The sequence below is a fragment of the Sceloporus undulatus genome, chromosome 5 (genome assembly GCF_019175285.1).
Source record: "Sceloporus undulatus isolate JIND9_A2432 ecotype Alabama chromosome 5, SceUnd_v1.1, whole genome shotgun sequence".
NCBI classification, from domain to species: Eukaryota; Metazoa; Chordata; class Lepidosauria; order Squamata; family Phrynosomatidae; genus Sceloporus; species Sceloporus undulatus.
In genome coordinates, this window is record NC_056526.1 from 145,997,951 (window position 1) to 146,017,795 (window position 19,845).

The 19,845-nt window shown below is 36.9% G+C and overlaps 1 protein-coding gene across 6 annotated transcripts in view; it reads right to left on the reverse strand.

Moving 5' to 3' along the window:
* The window catches only part of DCLK2 (doublecortin like kinase 2), a 93,291-nt gene that overhangs the window by 6,150 nt on the left and 67,296 nt on the right, over positions 1–19,845 (reverse strand). For 3 of the 6 annotated variants that reach the window (XM_042468733.1, XM_042468732.1, XM_042468734.1), the window contains 8 exons: positions 16,314–16,371; positions 12,574–12,693; positions 10,911–11,057; positions 8,130–8,263; positions 7,467–7,544; positions 4,447–4,543; positions 3,511–3,591; positions 1,033–1,149 (listed from right to left, as the gene is read on the reverse strand). In XM_042468733.1, coding sequence (XP_042324667.1) covers positions 1,033–1,149; positions 3,511–3,591; positions 4,447–4,543; positions 7,467–7,544; positions 8,130–8,263; positions 10,911–11,057; positions 12,574–12,693; positions 16,314–16,371 — 832 coding nt within the window. Of the gene's footprint in view, positions 1–6; positions 377–1,032; positions 1,150–3,510; positions 3,592–4,446; positions 4,544–7,466; positions 7,545–8,129; positions 8,264–10,910; positions 11,058–12,573; positions 12,694–16,313; positions 16,372–19,845 lie in introns of those variants that run through there. The other 3 variants (XM_042468736.1, XM_042468735.1, XM_042468737.1) reach the window with 2 other exon arrangements.

Consider the following 19,845-nt stretch of genomic DNA (forward strand, 5'->3'; position numbering starts at 1 on the left):
TGTACATGTTTACTCAGACATTCCTGTAAGTTCAATAACTCAGCCCCTAGGATTGAAGGCTTAATCAGCAGGAAAAGAGATGAAGAGAAAAATGGGCATTAACAAGTATATATGAAATGTGCCTCATTGGCTAGAAGCAAAACCATCAGGCCAGAGAATTAGAAAACTCCACACCAGTAAGAAGCTAGAAGCTGCATTGTATTAAAGACTGGACGCAAGCTTAAAGGACGTGCAAACTTGTGAGCAGCTAGGAGTTAGAATTTAAAATCACTCTATTTAATAACATATTTTATACCAGGCTTCTGCATCAGGTTTATCCATAGACTCAAAAATATAAAGTACTGAGCTCTGAGGTCTTTCAGACTGTCAAGTCAAACTGTCAAATGAAATTCAAGCAAAAACGTCAGCCTAAAAGTTTCCTTTCTTCTATTCATATATTGCATCCTTTAAATAAAATACTTTAGAGCTGTTGCACATTAATTTACATACATATACATAAGCAGAAATAAAAGAAAAACATAATAATTCTGTCCACAACATCTCCCTCTTCCTCTGCAACCTAAATGACTGTGGTTGTCTTGTTGACATGGCAATGCCTATTGGTGCTGTGTATTAGTGATGCAGTACAAACAAAAGCTGACAGCTAACATATGGAGCATCTTTAAGAACTTTGTTGCCAAAAGGCCTTACCAAATAAAATATTTAAAATCCTTGTAGCGTAGATATATCAGTAAAATATGCAACTGGCTGAATAAACACAGTTCATTTCATCATGACACAAAGCTTTAGGTGAAATTACACAATTTATAAACCAAAAATCTTCAGAAAAGACATTATTTTGGCAATTCTTTTTAAAGTATTGTTCTTAAAAATGCATCTACTTTGTGAGGAGAAAAGAGACACAACTGTAAATGTGCATTGCTATTTTTCAGTGGTGGAATTTTACAATTGCATCTCTAAGGGAAACAAAAGCTGGGAAATGTCTGATAGTACATTAGTAAAATAATTAATGGAAATGATGCACTTGCTTACCATGATGACAGAAACCCCTGCAGTTGGGTTATTCTGTTTGGGTAGTGTGTTGTTAAAGTGCTGCTTTAATTTACCTGTTACTTCAGCTTGCATATTATTTTCCTGGGAGGCATCATCCTTTGCAACAAAGGAAAAATGTAAAGTTAGTCTTGACATAAAGTCTTTCACAAAATTAATTGCACATCACATGTATCAGGGAAGTAGGATATTAAGCATTTTTAAACATTGCTGGTTTCAATGGGAGAATTATGCACATTTTAGTCATATTGATGTCAGTGCAATACAAGCTTAACTCCACCATAATCGTATCTCAAGACTGTATCCAAACTTATGCAAGTACAGTGGGCCCTTCTGATCTGTGGGTGTTCCACTGCACTCCCCCACTTGAGGAGAGGGAAAAAAAACATAGAATCATAGAATCGTAGAGTTGGAAGAGACCACAAGGGCCATCCACTCCAACCCCCTGCCATGCAGGAAATCACAATCAAAGCATCCCTGACAGATGGCCATCCAGCCTCTGTTTGAAGACCTCTAAGGAAGGAGACTCCACTACACTTCGAGGGAGTTTGTTCCACTGTCGAACAGCCCTTACTGTCAGGAAGTTCCTCCTAATGTTGAGGTGGAATCTCTTTTCCTGCAGTTTGCATCCATTGCTCCGGGTCCTAGTCTCTGGAGCGGCAGAAAACAAGCTTGTTCCCTCCTCAATATGACATCCCTTCAAATATTTAAACAGGGCTATCATATCACCTCTTAACTTTCTCTTCTCCAGGCTAAACATCCCCAGCTCCCTAAGTCTTTCCTCATAGGGCATGGTTTCCAGACCTTTCACCATTTTAGTCGCTCTCCTTTGGACACGCTCCAGTTTCTCAAAGTCCTTTTTGAATTGTGGTGCCCAGAACTGGACACAATATTCCAGGTGGGGCCTGACCAGAGCAGAATAGAGTGGCACTATTACTTCCCTGGATCTAGACACTATACTTTTATTGATGCAGCCTAAAATCGCATTGGCCTTGTTAGCTGCCACATCATACTGTTGACTCATGTTCAACTTATGGTCTACTTGGACTCCTAGATCCCTTTCACACGTAGTTTCATTCAGCCAGGTGTCCCCCATCCTATATCTGTGCTTTTCATTTTTCTGCCCTAAGTGCAGTACCATCCATGATTGTGCCCAATATTAAATGGCAGCGACATGAATATGAACATGCTGAAGCATGCATAGTCACATCACTATCATTTAATATGGCCCGTGACAATCTGTGGTTGCTCAAAATAATGGATCCAGAGCCTGCAGTTCTGGAGGGTCTGCTGTATTTTGGAAGGAATCATGAGGTTGAACCTGAAATACTTTGATAACACAGAGTTCATTACAAATCTCCTTTCCAGCACCATTGATTGCTCTGGTGAAATGCAACCATACAAAAATAAAAATAAAGATGAACATCAGCATATACCTGAAGTGCAATGAATTTGTTTCTGAGATAACGCATTTCTCATCACTGAATTATTAATACTAAAATATCATGCCTCAAATAATTTTCAAAATAACCCCAATTCCAATAGGGTGGTCCATCAACAAAAACAGGCTTCAGAATGCACAAAGCCACCAAACAGAACTAGCAGACCATCCACTTTGATAAATGTTTGTGTGAGGCCTGAAATCAGGCACTTTTCTCCTTCTTCTCATCCAACAAGGCAGAGGCAGTCAGTCTATCTTTGTAGATCACCTAATCAGCACCAGATACACCTCCTTTTAGCTGAAAATGCATATGTGTGTACACGCACATGCAGATGTAGGCCAAGATCCTGCATTAAACACATACCCACAATGTCATGGCTATGATTCGTCTCCTGATCTGATCACCAAACCTCACTTTACAATCCAGCCAGCTGCACCGAGGGATGGCAGTCTGTGGTGCTGGAGAGTTGGGCACTGAGCAGAAACAGGGTCACCTACAGGGTTCTGTCACAACTGCTTGGAACACCTCTAATCGATATCACTCTTGGCAGCTAGACATGTACCCCAATTGCAGCACCAGAGAACTCTGTCCCTTTCTGCAGCAGGCTGGGTTTTAAGGGAGGAGTTCAGGAACATTTAGTGGCTGTGGCAATGATACCATGATTGTAAATGAGAATAGGAAACAGTTACAACATTGTAAGTATGACGTTAAAACTGACTAACAGAATGCCAGCCATAAGATTCTGTCAGTCTCAATACTGATCATAATTCAAAGATTTAAAGAAGAGTCATGAATCACTCATGCCTCTTTTCTAGTCAGCAAATACAACTCTTTGAACTGTTATGTGTCATCTTGTCTACCAATTTATCTAAAAACATCACACAACATGCAGGTGACCCAAGAGGGACAACATGAAATTAGGACTTATTTTTAAAGTCTAATTGCCTTTCAGAAGATTAGTATTTAACACAGTCAGCTTCTTTGTTTAAATGTACATGTATATAATTATTTTACTCACCGATACCCAGGGGTGGTTTAGAATCTGAGCTGCAGTATATCGTGCTTCCACATTTACTTGTAACATCAGACTAATTAACTCCTGAAAAACAAAACAAAACAAAAGAGATGGGGAAAAAAGGCTCCACAATTTATAAAAATGAGAGCTTGCCTTCACAGAAATTTTTCACCCTAGTCACCCCTTTCTAGATTTCTCTCACCAACATACTAAGTTTATTGTTAAATATGTGCCCTCAGTTAAGATTTTCAGTCACTCCAAGACAGAACAGAGAAAGCACATACCTATTGGAAGTAGCTTTCAAATTCACAGAAACATTCTTGCCTCTCACTACTTCCATACTTGCCACCTATTTCCCTTTAAGATCTCTACCTGGGATGAGCAACCTTTGGGCCTTTGCTGACATACCCAGCTGGAACAGATTTGGCTACTGAGCTAAGACAGACTCACAAGTATACGCTAGTCTGCCTCTCCCACTAGGTGCAATGGTTGGTAGCAATGCACTCATTTTAGCACCTGCTCAAAGCTATTCTTTGTCCAGGTAAAGTACCGTTTAATATACTTTATCTGTTTTCTTCTTCTTGCTCCCTTACATGCTTATGATTGTGTAATTTTTGCATATCTACTGTATCGTGTATTATTATAATTGTACTTCTGAAAACCATCTTTGTACCTCAGGGTGAAGGGCAGTTTAAAAAATGCTTAATAAATAATAGTTTACCTATCATCCTCCTTGATCACCTTACTTCACCGGGCAATTGTTTTGTATTCTATAGTTATAATCTATTGTATGATCTAGGTATACATATTTAAAACAAAATGGATGACTCCATAAAATACTAGGAAAGTGCATGAAGCTTGTGGTAGGTGAGTCAATTTGGCTTTGTGAGCAATGCTTTATTATCTTCAAGCCTAGTAATCATCAACATATTCCAGTACCTTAGCAGAATCAGTGATGTTATCCCAGTATGGAGAAGGAAATTCTAGCTTTCCAACCAGGATCTGATCAAAAAGATCTTCTTGGACATTGTTCTCACTAGAGCAAGCAAGAAAAGAAAAAGTTCAGCATATAGAATCATAGAGCTGGAAGAGATCACAAGGACCATCTAGTCAAATCTCCTGCCATTCAGGAAAATACAGCAAAAGCACCCTTGAGAGATAGCCACCCAACCTTTGTTTAAAGATTTCTAAAGAAAGACAGTCCACCACCCTCTGAGGCACTCTTCTCAACTGTCGAACAAACAAGTTCTTCCTAATATTTAGGTGGAATCTCTTTTGTCATTTGAATCCATTGGTTCATGTTCTAGTCTCTGGAGCAGCAGAAAACACTCTCACTCAATCTTCTACATGGCATCCCTTCAGATATTTAACGATGGCTATCATGTCACATCTCAGCCTTCTTTTCTCCAAGTGAAGTATACCCCAGCTTCCTAACCCATTCCTCATAGGACTTGGTTTCTAGATCATTTTAGTTGCTCAATTGAACATGCTAATAACCTTCTTGAACTGTGATGTCCAGAACTGAATACAGTACAGTAATCCAGGGGAGATTTGAACAAAGCATAAATGAGTGGCACAACTTGCTTTGATATGGACACTGATGCAACATAGAACTGTATTGGGTTTTTTTGTTGGCTGCCCACCTCAACCTATTGACTCTTGTTTAGCTTGTGATTTACTAAGACCAGTAGATTCTTTACCCTTGTACTGCTTTCAACCCGAGTGTCACCTATTGTATGTTTTGTGCAATATATCCTATATTATTTCCAAGGTCACTATGTTAACTTACAAAAGTAGTGATAATTAGATGCTCATCACTATGCATTAGTTTCCAGTCTTCTAGAACTTTGGACATAGTTAATTTTAGCCACAAATGTAATAAAGTTATGTTACAGAAGTCAAAGTATCTAGCTACTTTTCATCAAAGAAAGATATACAAACATCCCTGTGCATAATATTGCCACTACTGACCATAGTAATATAAACAATTCTAAAGTAACACTATGATTCTAAACTATAAAAAGGGTTTGTTTGTTTTTTGGATTGCATCTCAGAGTACCACAGCCACCATGGTCAAAGTATTTAAAAACAAACAAACCAAAACTTTAAAATGTTCCATTCTAAAGCTGTGAACTATGCTCCATGCACAGTAACAACCACCAGTCTATTACAATAGGTAGCTATACCAAATACCAAATAGAAGAGAAATACAACATTCTATGTAACATATAGTTCAAGCTAATTATGTGGGAAATATGTCTTTCTTTACATTTCAAAACAGTAGCAGTTTTAAATTTGTGGAACAATTTCTCCAGGATAGAAATTTTGGAACAACAGAAACCCCTTTCAGTTTTCTTAAAGTCTTTTAAAGTCTTTAAGTCCTTAAGACCTACTGACTCTTGTTTAGCTTGTGGTTTACCAAGACCACTAGAATCATAGAGTTGGAAGAGACCGCAAGGCCCATCTAGTCCAACCCCCTGCCATGCAGGAACTTTCAGTCAAAGCTTCCCTGACAGATGGCCATCCACCCTCTGCTTAAAGACCTCCAAGGAGGGAGACTCCACTATGCTCTGAGGGATTCTTTACACTAGATTCTTTACTCTTGTACTTCAGCTGCCATTTCATGGATGCTTATGCTTTGAGGAATAGATTTTACTATTCAAACTGATGCAGTCTTCATGCCCTATGCAAGAAGCTGTTCTAGCTAATTCAGAATAATTTACAGTGCTTGGTTGACTACAGCTGAGAGAAAGACAGAGAGACTACAGACCATTTCAGACATTCACTTGAAGAAGTCTAAAAAATTTGTACTTCTGTAACCCTAAATATGGTGAATGACTAAACAAGCATAAGCCAGTAAGACAATCAAAAGGATTAGTGATGCTGGACATTTAAGGATGCATCAGAGGTGAATTTTCTAAGATGTACTTCTGGATTGCAGTTCCAAAAGTGCCAGTACACACTGTAACACTAGGGGGAAACCTCAGCACGCTTAATGTAACAAATAGGTATTGACAAATGAGAGTCAAGGACAAGAGGACGTGGAAGCAGAAATCAGTTTCTTGCTTGGAAAAGCTTGTCTGCTTAACCTTGAAAATATTGTTTATCTCCCCATATCTTCCCATATTTAATTCTTTCTGAATATATCAATGGCAGATAGGTTAAAGGCATCAGAACTGTCTGAACTGAGGAGGAAGGAATGAAAGAGATAGAAAGCCTGCAGAAATAGGGAAAAGAAAGCACACACAGTGTGAAACATATACACTTAGTAAAACAGACAGACAGACAGATAATTTAAACACTGGGATTAGTATGGTTCATAGAGAAACAGCTAATCTTTGCTTACAAGTGATGTAAATCTTGGCTAATTTTCTTCTCAATGAGTTTTTTGTCATGTGCCTTCAAATTGTTTCTGAATTATAGCAAACCTATCATGGGGTTTTCTTGGCAAGGCTAGTTCAGAGGGGGTTTGCCTTTGCTTTCCTCCAAGGCTGAGAGAGAGTGACTTTATCAAGGACACCCAGTGTGTTTCCATGTCTGAGAAGAGATTTAAACTCTGGTTTCCAGAGTCGTAGTACAATGTTCAAACCACTACACCATGCTGGCTCGCTCTCAATTAGTAGTTTAAACAATTTTCTTCTTGCAGTGAGAAAGTATTTAAAAATTGTACAGTTCAGGATTTGTTCTGTGTAAAATAGGGATGTTTATTTTGTGCAGAAAACAGCATTTTCTGTGCAGAAAAAATACACTTTTGTGCAGAAATATTAATTTCCTGTGCAAAATAACCACATTAAATTTTTGCATAGAGTAAGTCCTGGAGTAGAGAGATTCTCATCATTCCAGGATTCTTTTCATCAGGGTTTCTTAACATCAAGAAACATTTTTAGACCATTTTCAAAATACTTTAAAATATTTTTCTATGCCTATTGCTTACTGTTGTTTTATTATTATTTACTTGCCTACGAAATGGTGGAAATCCACATAACAATATGTACGTAATGACTCCAGCAGCCCAAATGTCCACCTTTAAGCCATAGCTATTAAAAAAGAAAAGGGAAAGGAAATTTCATAGTTAACACACACACTGCAAGATGTATCATGGAAAGGTTTCAGATCTATACGCTTTCAACCATTTGTGCCCTTGAGATCTACAATTGTAGCATCTCAGTAGTGCCAGGATTTTCTGACAAAGCTTGGTACCGCTTGCCATCTACACAGAATAAATTAAATACCACACTGAGATATAGCCCATACTTCTGTACCAAATGTTATTATAGGGAATAAAGCAAACATCTGTTGACTGCACCTCTATTTCTCAAAGTCACAATTTATGATAACCATGTCAATAAAACATTTTAGACTGTTTCTGACATAAAGCTAAAATATAACTTGGTCTTCCATGAATAAGCTCTGAGGTTACACATTTGCTTTTACCTCCCATTCCCCTCACAAGTCCTGCACGATTAGTACCTTGAGAATTTTCATTCAACTATAGGTTCATCTTACAGAAAACTGCAGCAAACCACAGCTTACCAGGAAGCCTATAGCTTGTGTGAGCCTTGGAGAGCAGAGCCTTGGAATGCACCAAACAAAGAAATCTTATTTTAAAAATGAGTCCTCACCCTGTCTCTGCAATGATTTCAGGAGCCACATAAGTTGGTGTACCACAAACTGTATAGAGAGGCCCTTCAACCACAGTGGCTAGACCAAAGTCTCCTAACTTCAAGGACTTTGTCCCATCTGGATACTCACAGACCTGAGAGAAAAGAAATGAATCACACTTCAAACCAAGCATAGATGTTATTTGAATTGCTTCTGCCCCAGAACTGAGAATGGGAGTAAAGTAGTGAAATTGGCTGGACTCCCTGACAGGAGTAAGTAAAACCTCACCAAGCTCTATGTATCCATTTCAGACAAGCTTTTATTTTTATAGTACCATCAATCTGTACAATGGTCTACAAAATACAAGGTGAAAGGTTGTGCTTTCTTCATGGTGCTACCACTCTCTCTAGTTCAATCCATAAGGCTAGTTCTTTCTTCCACCTATAAAAAAACCTAGTTTAATACCTTTACATTTAAGTAGAAGAGATTTCTCATTTTTAAAAAATGGTTGCTTTTTTAAAATTCATGCATGTCCAACTTATCTCTTTATCATTGTCTGTGTTATTTGGGGTTTTTGTTTTTTACTTGATTTCTCCAACTGCTTATTAGCAGAAAGACAAATTTAAACTGTCACAAACAAACAAACCATGTAAATATATTCTGGTAGTTCACTGCCACAACAGAAAACTTCACAGTCCTTGACCGAAAACTGCAACTGCTATTCTTTATCCTACATACTTACATATAGCAATGAAGAACTGGTAAAACTGAAAGCCTATCAGCCACATGGTTGATCTCACCTCTAACAACTAGATTTATTTTCAGGATAAGGAATAATTTACAATGAGAACCCTTATGACATCTCAGCATGCAGGTCTATGCTAGTCATGGCATCTGTCAAATAATCTCTTTAGGCTTTCTAAGCGAAAAGTGCATCTGTGCCTATTTATATCTGATTTGATTACTAATGAGAGCTTAAAGTGTCAGATTAGCCCGAGAGCTTCACCTCACTTAAGTTCCTGATGTCACTGTTATTATTTTAACGTATGCAGACCCCATCTGATGGCTCCTCTGTTACTTGGACAGTGAATTCACTCTGACTTTTATTCCAAAATTTAAAGGAGCTGCCCAAGGCACTGGACTTGAATTGTGGGATCAGGTTCAGCACCCTACAGTCGGGCACAACTTGACAACCTTGTCATAAAGGAAACCTTTACCTTTACCTTTCAGCACTCTGGATAGCTCCTTTAAAGACAGAACTTAACTCTGGTGTAGATTCTCCAGCACACACAGTATGAAAGATTATGTTAGCAGGATCAAGAACAGGTGGTAGTTTATCATTATTGCCGAGTATACAGTTACTTCTTGCTTGCTCAAGGTCCCATCTTGTGAAATAAATTAAGCATAAACAGTGCAATTTTCACACTGAGCTTCGAGGTTTAGTGCTGGAGGTGTTATTTCCTGATCTGGAAACATATGTAAAAACAGGTAGAATAGTTTGCAAAATAAGAAATCCAGCATTTCAGGTACACATAGTTGCTGGACCTCTGAACTCTGATGTAAAGATTCTCTGTACACTTTTGGGCATCAGAGGGCAGTGTTCCCTCCTCCTCAGCTGATCCATTAGGAAAAGCCTGGTGGGAAGGAGGAGATATATCCAGTATATTGTTTTTCTCTAAAAGCTCTTCTTTCACTCCCAATTGAAAAGCCAAGCTGGAGGGGAGAGAAGCCTTCCCTTTCGCTGCCTTTGTTGCTATAGTGCAGAAACAGACAGTGACAGTGTCATATGTCAATTGGTGCCTGCCTCCTCACCTAGTGTCCAGTCCAACTATCTCTATATACCTTGCACAAGCCTCCAGTTCATTGGTTGCTGCTGTGTTGTGTCAATGTTTATATTTTATATTTTATCAATAGTGGGTGTTTTTCATTTGACATACTTGATGTTTTATTATGAGAGGTGCTTTGGGAATTTCACTTGAAAAGCATGGCACAGCTTTTTAAAACAAATTCATAAAAACAACTAGAATTTTCTGAACTACTTAGAAATATTTATTAAGCTTCATTTGTTCTTTAAAAGAACATTTTCCCCATTAGAAATCTTCATTGCTAAAAGAAACCCTGCTTACCCAAGATACAATCTGCAATCAAAATGTAAATAATGATAGGATTTGGAAAGGTTAAAAGAGACAAATCACATGATGAAAAGCTATTAATATTTCACGTAATCAGATTTAGTTTAAGAATACAATCATTTAATTCACGTTTCTCTACACTTGATTGCTTCTTAAAACACACATAAATGCATGCATTTACATTAATGTGGCTGAGAAGTGGGGACATAAACCTCCAACTATTTCATCTCTGTATGTGGGGATGACTAATTACAATAGTTTTCTTCTTTTTGCAGGAGAAAGCAAACATTCCTCCACAGCATTCTCTTCATATTTTAATCTCCTGAAGAGTTGTGGAGGTGCTAGTCTGCTTTAAAAAGCAAACAATTAACATATGGGGTTCTGTGCACAATCTCATTTTCCACACAGGAAAAAAAGGGTTCTTTCTACACAGGAAAAACAATTTTGTTCCAAAAATCCCATGTGTTCCCTATATGGAATAATCTCTCTGTAACAATTTCAGGACATGGAAGAAAATTGTACAAGGTTCTTGCTGGCCTATTATTCTTTCCAGTGTGGTTTTTGGGAAGATTGCTTGTTGACCTGGGAATGAATAACAGCAAATATTATTTCCATCTTTGCATGGGAGATGGGAGGAGGAGAGGGACCAAGTAAAAACAAGCAGCATACCAGGAGGTTCTCTGGCTTGATATCTCTATGGACAATACTGAGACCATGGAGATATTTCAGTGCACTAGCTAGATTGTAGACCATTGCACTTCCATCACGCTCTGTGTATTTTGTTGAAGAAGTGATAGCATCAAAAAGGTCTCCTCCCTAAAAAGGGGGAAGAAGAAAACAATGTGAAAACCAAACAAACCCTAGCTATTTCTGAATACTGATGGAAAATCAGAACAAAAAACTAGAGATATTACACTTTTTAAGATAAATGGAATTTTAAAGTCATTTTTATAAACTAGTTACTTAAAATGTTTAGTGAAACCACTTTCATATAAAATTAATAACTTGTTTGAACTTGACCATAGTTATATAAATGTTTCTGTCACAAAATGCAAATAAAAATCACAATGGATACAGAACAATACAATATAAAGTGACAAGTCTCATGGAACGTTCACACTTAGTTAGAATGAGTTACATTGAGCAAGACAGAACCTCTGATTAAGTCTTTATAGGAAGCTTTGTTAATTATGAACTGCAAAAGCTGGAATCCCCTTTAAACCTGTGCTAATGATCTAAAATGATTTTGCAACATTTTGTAATGAAAACCTTGCATTTTGCAATACCCTCAAAACTGAAAAACAGACACTTAACTCAGTGTTCCCAGCTGGGATCCCCAAATTCAACTTTGTCCAATTTGCTTAAGCCCTGTGTCAAAGTTTTGCAGTTGTTTAAGAAAGCTTTCATTGGGCTACATAACTAAGCTTTTAAAGGGACAGCTTCCATGTCTAATTTTAATGGAATTTAGAATAACCCAATAAGGTTTTGTCATACTAGGCTGCATTTTTCTGTTTCATTGAAAAAAGTGAAAAATCCCTCTGGCCATCAATTAGAAAATAAAAAAGACTAATAACAATAATTTTGGAGGGTGTCAAAATATGCAAATGACTCAGAAATACCAGCAGACATATGCATGTAATATATCGAAAATATTATGTCATTAGCATGTAATATTTGTTTTGTTCATTACATTTGTACTTTATCTTGCTTTTGCAGAAATGGGATTGGAAATAGCTATGACTACAGACTGATCACTTATGATCTTAAGGCTAAGATTTTAAAATATGAAATGAGAAAAAGTCAGGGCCTTAATTTAGTTTAAAAGCCCCTTCTGTTGAATATCACAATAAACCTAGAAGCATCTAAGAACTGGATGAAAGACCTCTTTCAAACAGCAGGGGCTACTTCTGTTTTTCCTACATAAATATATGATTTTCTTAATACAGAATTATTATACATTATCATAGGATCAAACTAAATTAAATTTTTGGTTAGGTTTTTTTAGCCCTGCAGCAGATTTTTACCTTTGGAAATCCAACATAACTCACTATGGAAATACAATACAAATACAATACATACAAACAGCCCTGTATGCCAGATTTTAGAAGGCTCTATATTTTCTAACACTTTGTAGTACGCAATGAGAAGAAATTTACTTGTGGTGCATATGCACCCTAGCCATGATTCAGTGACCAGAAATTTCAAAAGTGGTTTGGGATTTCTTTGGAAAGGGAAGTACAATGGAGGCATGTACATAGTTTTCTGCACATCAATATTGTGCAGAAGACCCTGAAACTGTGATTTCATATTCAGTGACAGTAAATCTTCTCACCTTGACCAGTTCCATCACCAGACAGAGCTCAGTTGCAGTATCCATTTCCTCTATAAGCATGATAATATTGGGATGTTTCACTCTACGCAATATCGAGACTTCGTTTTCAATCAAGTGCTCCTGTATATTGTTGGAAAAAGACAGGAAGGGGTGGGGAATCCAGAACAGATCCTTCTTTAACAATGTAGTTGAAAATACAATGTTGATGTTCACAAATCGCCTTTATACAGCATAGCTTTCCAACTAATCTTCCTTGTAGCATTTATACTATGACTGACAAGAATTTTTTGATGAAACAACAAAGGTAGAAGCTCAGTGGTCTCAAATATCCTTCACAAAACAAAAGATTCTCAGCTAAAATTGAAGACGGACAATCTATAAGATAAATGTTTGATGTTTACAATTACAAGAAACCAACCAGATGTAAATACAACCAGATGTATTCCAAGGCAGTGCCCATTTCATTTTAAAAACTGTAACAGCTACAACAAACATTTTTGAAGATATATACACACACATATATATATTAAAAAAAACCTTAACAGAAGTTTGATCATCAATACAATCTAACATCATGCATTTCATGCATTTGTGAGGAAAATTTCAGGAAATACAGGTGAGCATTCTATGAATGATAAACATCAGCAGTGTCTGAAAAATTCAATGCTGCCTGCCCTATATAATAAGAATAAATTGATCAAATGGCTGGGAAGTTGGTTTGCACCCAGATCTGAGTAGTTCATTAATTTTACCCCTAACAATTTAATTACTAAAAACCCACATGCTAAGCGTGCATCTCCTCCTGTGAACATGTGGCACATCAGACATTGCTTTAAACAAATCGCACCTTTGAAACCCAATATGTGAGAGCATCAATAGTCTTTCTGGAACAAACATATGTCTGCTCCAAACAAACGTATGCTGGAGAAAAGAAAAACAAAAAACAAAATATGAATGAGTTTTAACAACATGGCTGAAACTTAGCTAAAGAAAAAGGTTATAAAACTGAGAAAATAAAAACTAAAAAACCCAAAGAGCACTACAGTTGGGATGCGGTATGGAGTGAAAGTCTCTCATGCCGCTACGTAACAGTGCTATCAGTTGAAAGAACAAGCAATTATGTTAGACACTCTAAGTAAAAAACAAGCTGCTTGAAGTAAGGCCTACTGTAATAATCTTTTGTTTAGGAGGGAAATCTCCTTTGAGACCAGGAAATGTAAATACTTCATTTATAAAGCATAAAATAGAAAGCTCTGTGTAGTATGGAATGCATGTGTCACCGAGAACTTAGTTTCAGGCATAATGCCAACATAACTATCAACAACAATAAGAAATCACAACACTGATTTGACCTTTAAGGAACTCTAGACAGGTGCCACATTAAAGAGTTCCAGTTAATGCAATCAGATGGCTGATGTAGATAGAAAGCAGCCAGAATCCAATAGGCTCTGTTATGTTCCATCACTCTAAAGAGGCAACTAATTGTTTATATAAACCAGGGACCTGGAACATAGCAGGATGGAGAAATAGAGTTGTCAGTGGGGATATGACTGACTTTTTGACAAAATTTCACATAATAGCCCTCCAAGAAACATGGCACACCACGGCAGATGAGCAGGCAAATCTACCAGGCTTTAAATCCTGGTCCAGAGCAGCAAGAAAAGATAAAAACAATGTGAGGGCCTCTGGGGGTTAAGTATACTTGTGAATGAGTCACTGGGTTGGCAGAGTGAGGAGTTAGTCCTGGAACCAGCCCTGCATTACATATTAGTGGTAAAACTCCAGTTTAAGTCCACATATATATGGTTGAATGTCTACCTGTCCCTAATTACTTTGCCTTTTTTTACTAGTAATATGTGGGCTGGGCTAGATAATTTAATTTTATAATTAAACTTAAAACATCCTAGGGCCATAAAAATTTTATTGGGGGATTTCAATGCCAGAGTGGGGCCTTCTTTTTAGGAGTTTGTACAAAAGAGGGTCATTCCAACACACTACCTCCAAAATGAAACATCATGGCATTCTCGAGATATGATAAGGAATCAAGCGGGTTCTTGGTTTCTTCTGTTAGTGTACAGTTGTAACCTCCATATATAGGGTGGCACAGTCAATAGCTTTGTTTATCCATTCATGTTCCACTCTAGAGCTTCTAGCAGTGTTTTTGGAGTATATCTGTGTTTAATCTGAAAATATACATTTGTTTTCAGACATCATAGTTTATGTGAGGGAAGACAGTAACCACCAAGGCTACTCAGACCTAAGACCTAGTAGTCCTGGAGTAGAAAACCTGCTGGCTAATCTAGAAGTAGGTCAGGACAGGAGGCTCAAATGGACCATGCTTGATATCAAGTTAACTTTCCAAGTTCCTGACCTCTGAGTGGATTATGCCAGTATATAGATCAATAACGTTAGGTAGTACAGACAGGGATGGACCCGGCAGTTGAAAACCTTTTTATTCAGTCAGGTCTTCTAAATTACATCTAAATTATGTAACAGTAAGTGTGTGAAGTGTGCTGTGTGTGTGTGTGTGTATGTTATATTAGTAATTATGTTTTAAATGTGTTTTAACTGTTTCAACTATGGTTTCTTAATAACACTGTTATTGCTTTTAAAACTTTTGTAAAATAAGATTTAAAACTTAATTTTGTTTCAAATTACTGTAAGCCACCTTGGATCCCATTACAGGAGAAAGGATAGGTATACATTCAATCAAGAAATTCTGAAAACACCTTCACTACCATCCCTCACACATATACTATATAACTCTCAAGACCCTGAAACAAAATATACACAAATAATTATGGCTGCTCTGGTCACAGATATTATAATCTCAATCCCTTTGAAATGTTTTTTCTTCATTATTGCTGCATTCCGTGATAAAACTATCCTTACCTACAGTTCAAAAACTCTGAAATGTTTCACTACTGCTGTGCTGATATAGGCTTGGATCATGAACATATGAGAAGGAGGTGGGTTCCAGTATCCACCAACAACTGCTATTGTCTTCATCTTACCATACTGTGTCAAACACTGACTATTGCGGTAGGTTTTGAGAAGCATTTGAGACTTCATCAGAAATGATCCAATGAACAAGCAAAAATCTGATTGTGATGTGTTGGATCCAATGTACACACACACACACACACACTACAGAATGTTTTATTCACAGACAAAACAAAACTTCAGTAATACCTCACATCAGTTAGTACTCTTTCCTTACTAAGCTTTCATGGTCAGCAGTTAAGGGCACTACTGTTTGGAGAATGCTTCAGTCTTGTTTTTTTCTAATGAAACAGATTTAGTATGTCAGCTACTGTATGTCTAACAAAATATGGTTCCATATTATTGTTTTTCTTTATTAAATTAATGAAACAAATGGGATACATTTTTCTGCTCATTTACTCAATACATAAAGACAAATGTATAATACATGTGCTATTGGTATGCTTATTTTGCTTACTTTGGGATGTTTTGTGAATAAAATAAAGCATACAGTACATCAAGAAACAGTTGTAAATGCTCACATTACGAATGTTTACCAAATGTTGGGTACTGGAACAAGGTACCCAAATATACTGCAAATTTCAGTCCCTTGGGATTTTGTAAGTGAATCCAAACTGAATAAACAATTAGACAGCATACTGTAAAACCACTGAATTCTATCATTATTTGGAAACAGATGAAATTGCTGTGGAAGAAGCATAGACATTATGATGCTAAGATTCCATATTAGCACATACCTTTCCACAACATTTTCCTTTGTCTATAATCTTTAATGCAAACTCCTTTCCAGTGGATCTATAAAGAGCAAGAAAAGAGAAAAATACAGAATAAATATTTGCATTTCTGTACAATGTGCATTTTCTTTTTTGTTTAGGTACACATTGTGGCAGTAAGATCTCTTTTCATCAGTGGGAACAGATGACAAAATTAAGGCAGAAAACTGCTGTTATATTTTTTTTCTCAGTAAGTCATGTCTGCTGTTGCCTTGACTACAAAAACCAGGCTTTCTGCTGTCATTTACTATAGTGTGACCTAATGCTTCACATTCTGTCCTCTTTTAGCATCAGATGTTTCATTTCACTCAGTTCTCATTAACTGACAGTCATGTAGTCGCATGATAACCATTTACCAATTTGTCCATCATTTCAGAGTATAAGGAGGCAGGTGAGTTGAGAGATTTATATTTATGCCAGTTACTCTATACTTTACAATATTCTATTTAGAAAACTAGATGCAAATAGCTTTCCAAAACAGTTTATATCCAGTGACCATTCTACCTGCTTCTATTAAATCTTTACATTGTTTAAAAATGTGTTTGCCTTCAAGTTGCCTATCAACCTATGCTGACCCCATGAATTTCATAGGGTCTTCTTAGGCAAAGAATATCAAGAAGTTGTTTTGCTAGTTCCTTCCTCTAAAATATAGTCTACAGGACCTGCTATTTGTTGTCAGTCCCCTACTAGGGCTTACTTTGTTTAGCTTCCAAGATCAAACAGGATTTGGTGCCTTTATGTGTTTAGGCTCTATTGTTTTAAAAACAGCAATCACAATGTCATACACATCATTTCTATTTATATTAAACCACCAAAGACTTGAGGGAGGCAGGGAGAAATACTGAAAGATTTAATTGGCTAAAAGCATTTGGATTAACAGGCTTCCCAATGCTGTTTTATTTTGTTTTGAAAAAGATATTTAGGAGGAGGAAGTGACCGCTTTGGATGGTACAACCATATCCAAATAGAAACAACTCCATCAGTATGATTTTTTAAAAACCAAAACACGGTAAAAATGCAATTTATGAGAACTAGTCCATACAGCACATTTTAAAAAGTTTCTGAATTTGTTTTTTAAAGAAGACTCCACCTCCAGTAGTGTATCCTCAACAATTATGCTATCACAAAACATAATGTGTGTCAGAAAGAATATACATTTAGAAACACAAAGGCTTGGATCCAATTGTTCCACCTCAACCAGACCCACTTAATCTATGTTGTTGTTGTTGTTGTTGTTATGTGCCTTCAAGCTACATCCAATTTATGGAGACACTAAGGTCATAGGGTTTTATTAGCAAATTTCTTCAGAGGTTTTTTTTGCCATTGCCATCCTCTGAGGCTGAAAGAGTGTAACTTGCTCAGGGTCATTAATCCATAAAACATACAATTAAGTTTTAAATTAAATAGATTTAAAATAAATGTCTGCTTTAAATTAAACAGATTAATCCATAAAACATCCAAAAGTGCTGCCTTATCAAGTTTCCACTGATTCAATAGGTTTACTCTAATGTATGGATTTAGGCCAAATTGTACATATTAAATCAATGAAAAGCTATGTTACAATACTCCAGCTTTTTGCAATGAGTCCAGAGGTTTGCAAAAGCTTCCTGCCATATATTATGTGGAATAGTATGCACACAGAGCTTTAGCACCCTCCACTCCTTTCTATGGAACTTGTTACTACTTCTGTTTAATCTCACCAGCTTTTATTTTGAAAATGATCCAGCAGTGCCCAGTTATTATAAACAGTAATCATGATATTTTGATGCAGTCATGCTTGGATAATCAATCCATGCTGTACATGTGTAGTACCTGAATCAAATACATTAAAGACTGCTGTTAGGGAACAACACTGTGTTAGTAACAGACTATCAGTGGTGTGAAAGGACAGCTGTATCAGCTAGGTTGTCATAGTTACAGCTGAATCCAGCAGAGAACAAAAGCAAGAAATATCTCAACAGCACTTTGAGAAGTATGTGTAGTGAATTGTATCCAGAGATGCATATGTGCAAGAAATTCTGGTGCAGGCAATTTTCTGGAAACAATTGACCAAAAGCTATAGGAACACTCCACCAAACACAGAATTCAAATATAAAGCATATATTTTAAGATGTTGTATGAGATACCATGCAATCCCTTGCAGCAATGGAAGTGTACTAATGAACTAATTTCTCTTTTCTTGTGTAAAGTTCTTGAATGGTCTGTTCAAAGAATATATCCAGAATCATAGATGGATGCCTCTGCAACCAACTGTATATTTTTGAAGCTGCCACAGACATACTTAAAATACCAAGAATATAAAGAACTGAGCCAGGTGCCATTTAAAACTATTCAATTATATACAAATCACAATTATGAGAATTAATTCCATTTTGAATTGCAGCACTCAGCAAAAGTAACATTTCATAAGCAGTATTTTGTTTTTAAAAAATAAGCATTTGGTAATCCAGAAAGTAATTTTTCAGAAGTAGCAAGAATTCATAGTGGACCAAAATTTTAACTACTTTACTGTGGGTGAAGAACAGATTCTACTGAAATCTCTTATTATTTCATTCTAGTTTGAAGATATACATAATATCCTTCAACTCATCCATGGAATGGGATACAAATGTTCCCAAATCCTTTTGTTCTAATAACAGTAGAATACTGTAGAAAGCATTTGTGTGAGTGTGATGGCACCCTTCAGAAACTTCAGTCTCCACTGCTGTAAGTACGAAGACAAAATACTCTCCACAGTTAAATATGGTAACCAGGGAGACTCTGCTTCAAAATATGGTGCATCCTTTCCTTTTCCAGATCGTCATGTGAAGATACAGGTATTCAGAGCATTCCTATGACCAGAGATTATCCCCATTAGATGGTGTCTGTATGGAATGCACCTTGACACGATTCTTGCTGTCCAGAGCCAAGGCAATCCCAACTGGCCTCCCCCTCTCCATTCCCCTCTTCAGTCTCTGCAAAGTTCCAGTCTTTCCAACACCTCTGGTCTCATTGTCTTCTTACTCTTCTCTGGCAAACAGCCTCTGCACCTATCTTGTTCTGATCTAACATTTCTCGCATCTAACCTAAACCTCTATACACATACATTTTTCCTTCCTTTTCCTCTTAACTGTATCTTTTAAATCCTTAGAGTAAGTTGCACTCTGAGAATATTTATTCCACTGCTGCAAAATAAAGTGTATTTATTTTACTTTAATAGGAGTCTTCAATGGTGGGTGATGCACCAGTTGAACACAAGCAAAAAAGATCCCATATCTATGAATAGAGACAAAAGCCTGGTCTTGAGAAAGTGCACCCTGAGTCTTGAATTCTTTATCCCAAAGCGTTTATACCAGGTAACACCCTCACCCCTTTCCATATTGCTCAGAAACTCCTCCCCAAATTTCTGCAGAAGCTTCTTTGTGTGTTTCAAGTGAATACAGTCATTTCTGATTCTTTTCGTCAATATGTTTTGTGTTTGCCACACAATATCCTGAGAGGAAAAGTGTTCAAATGC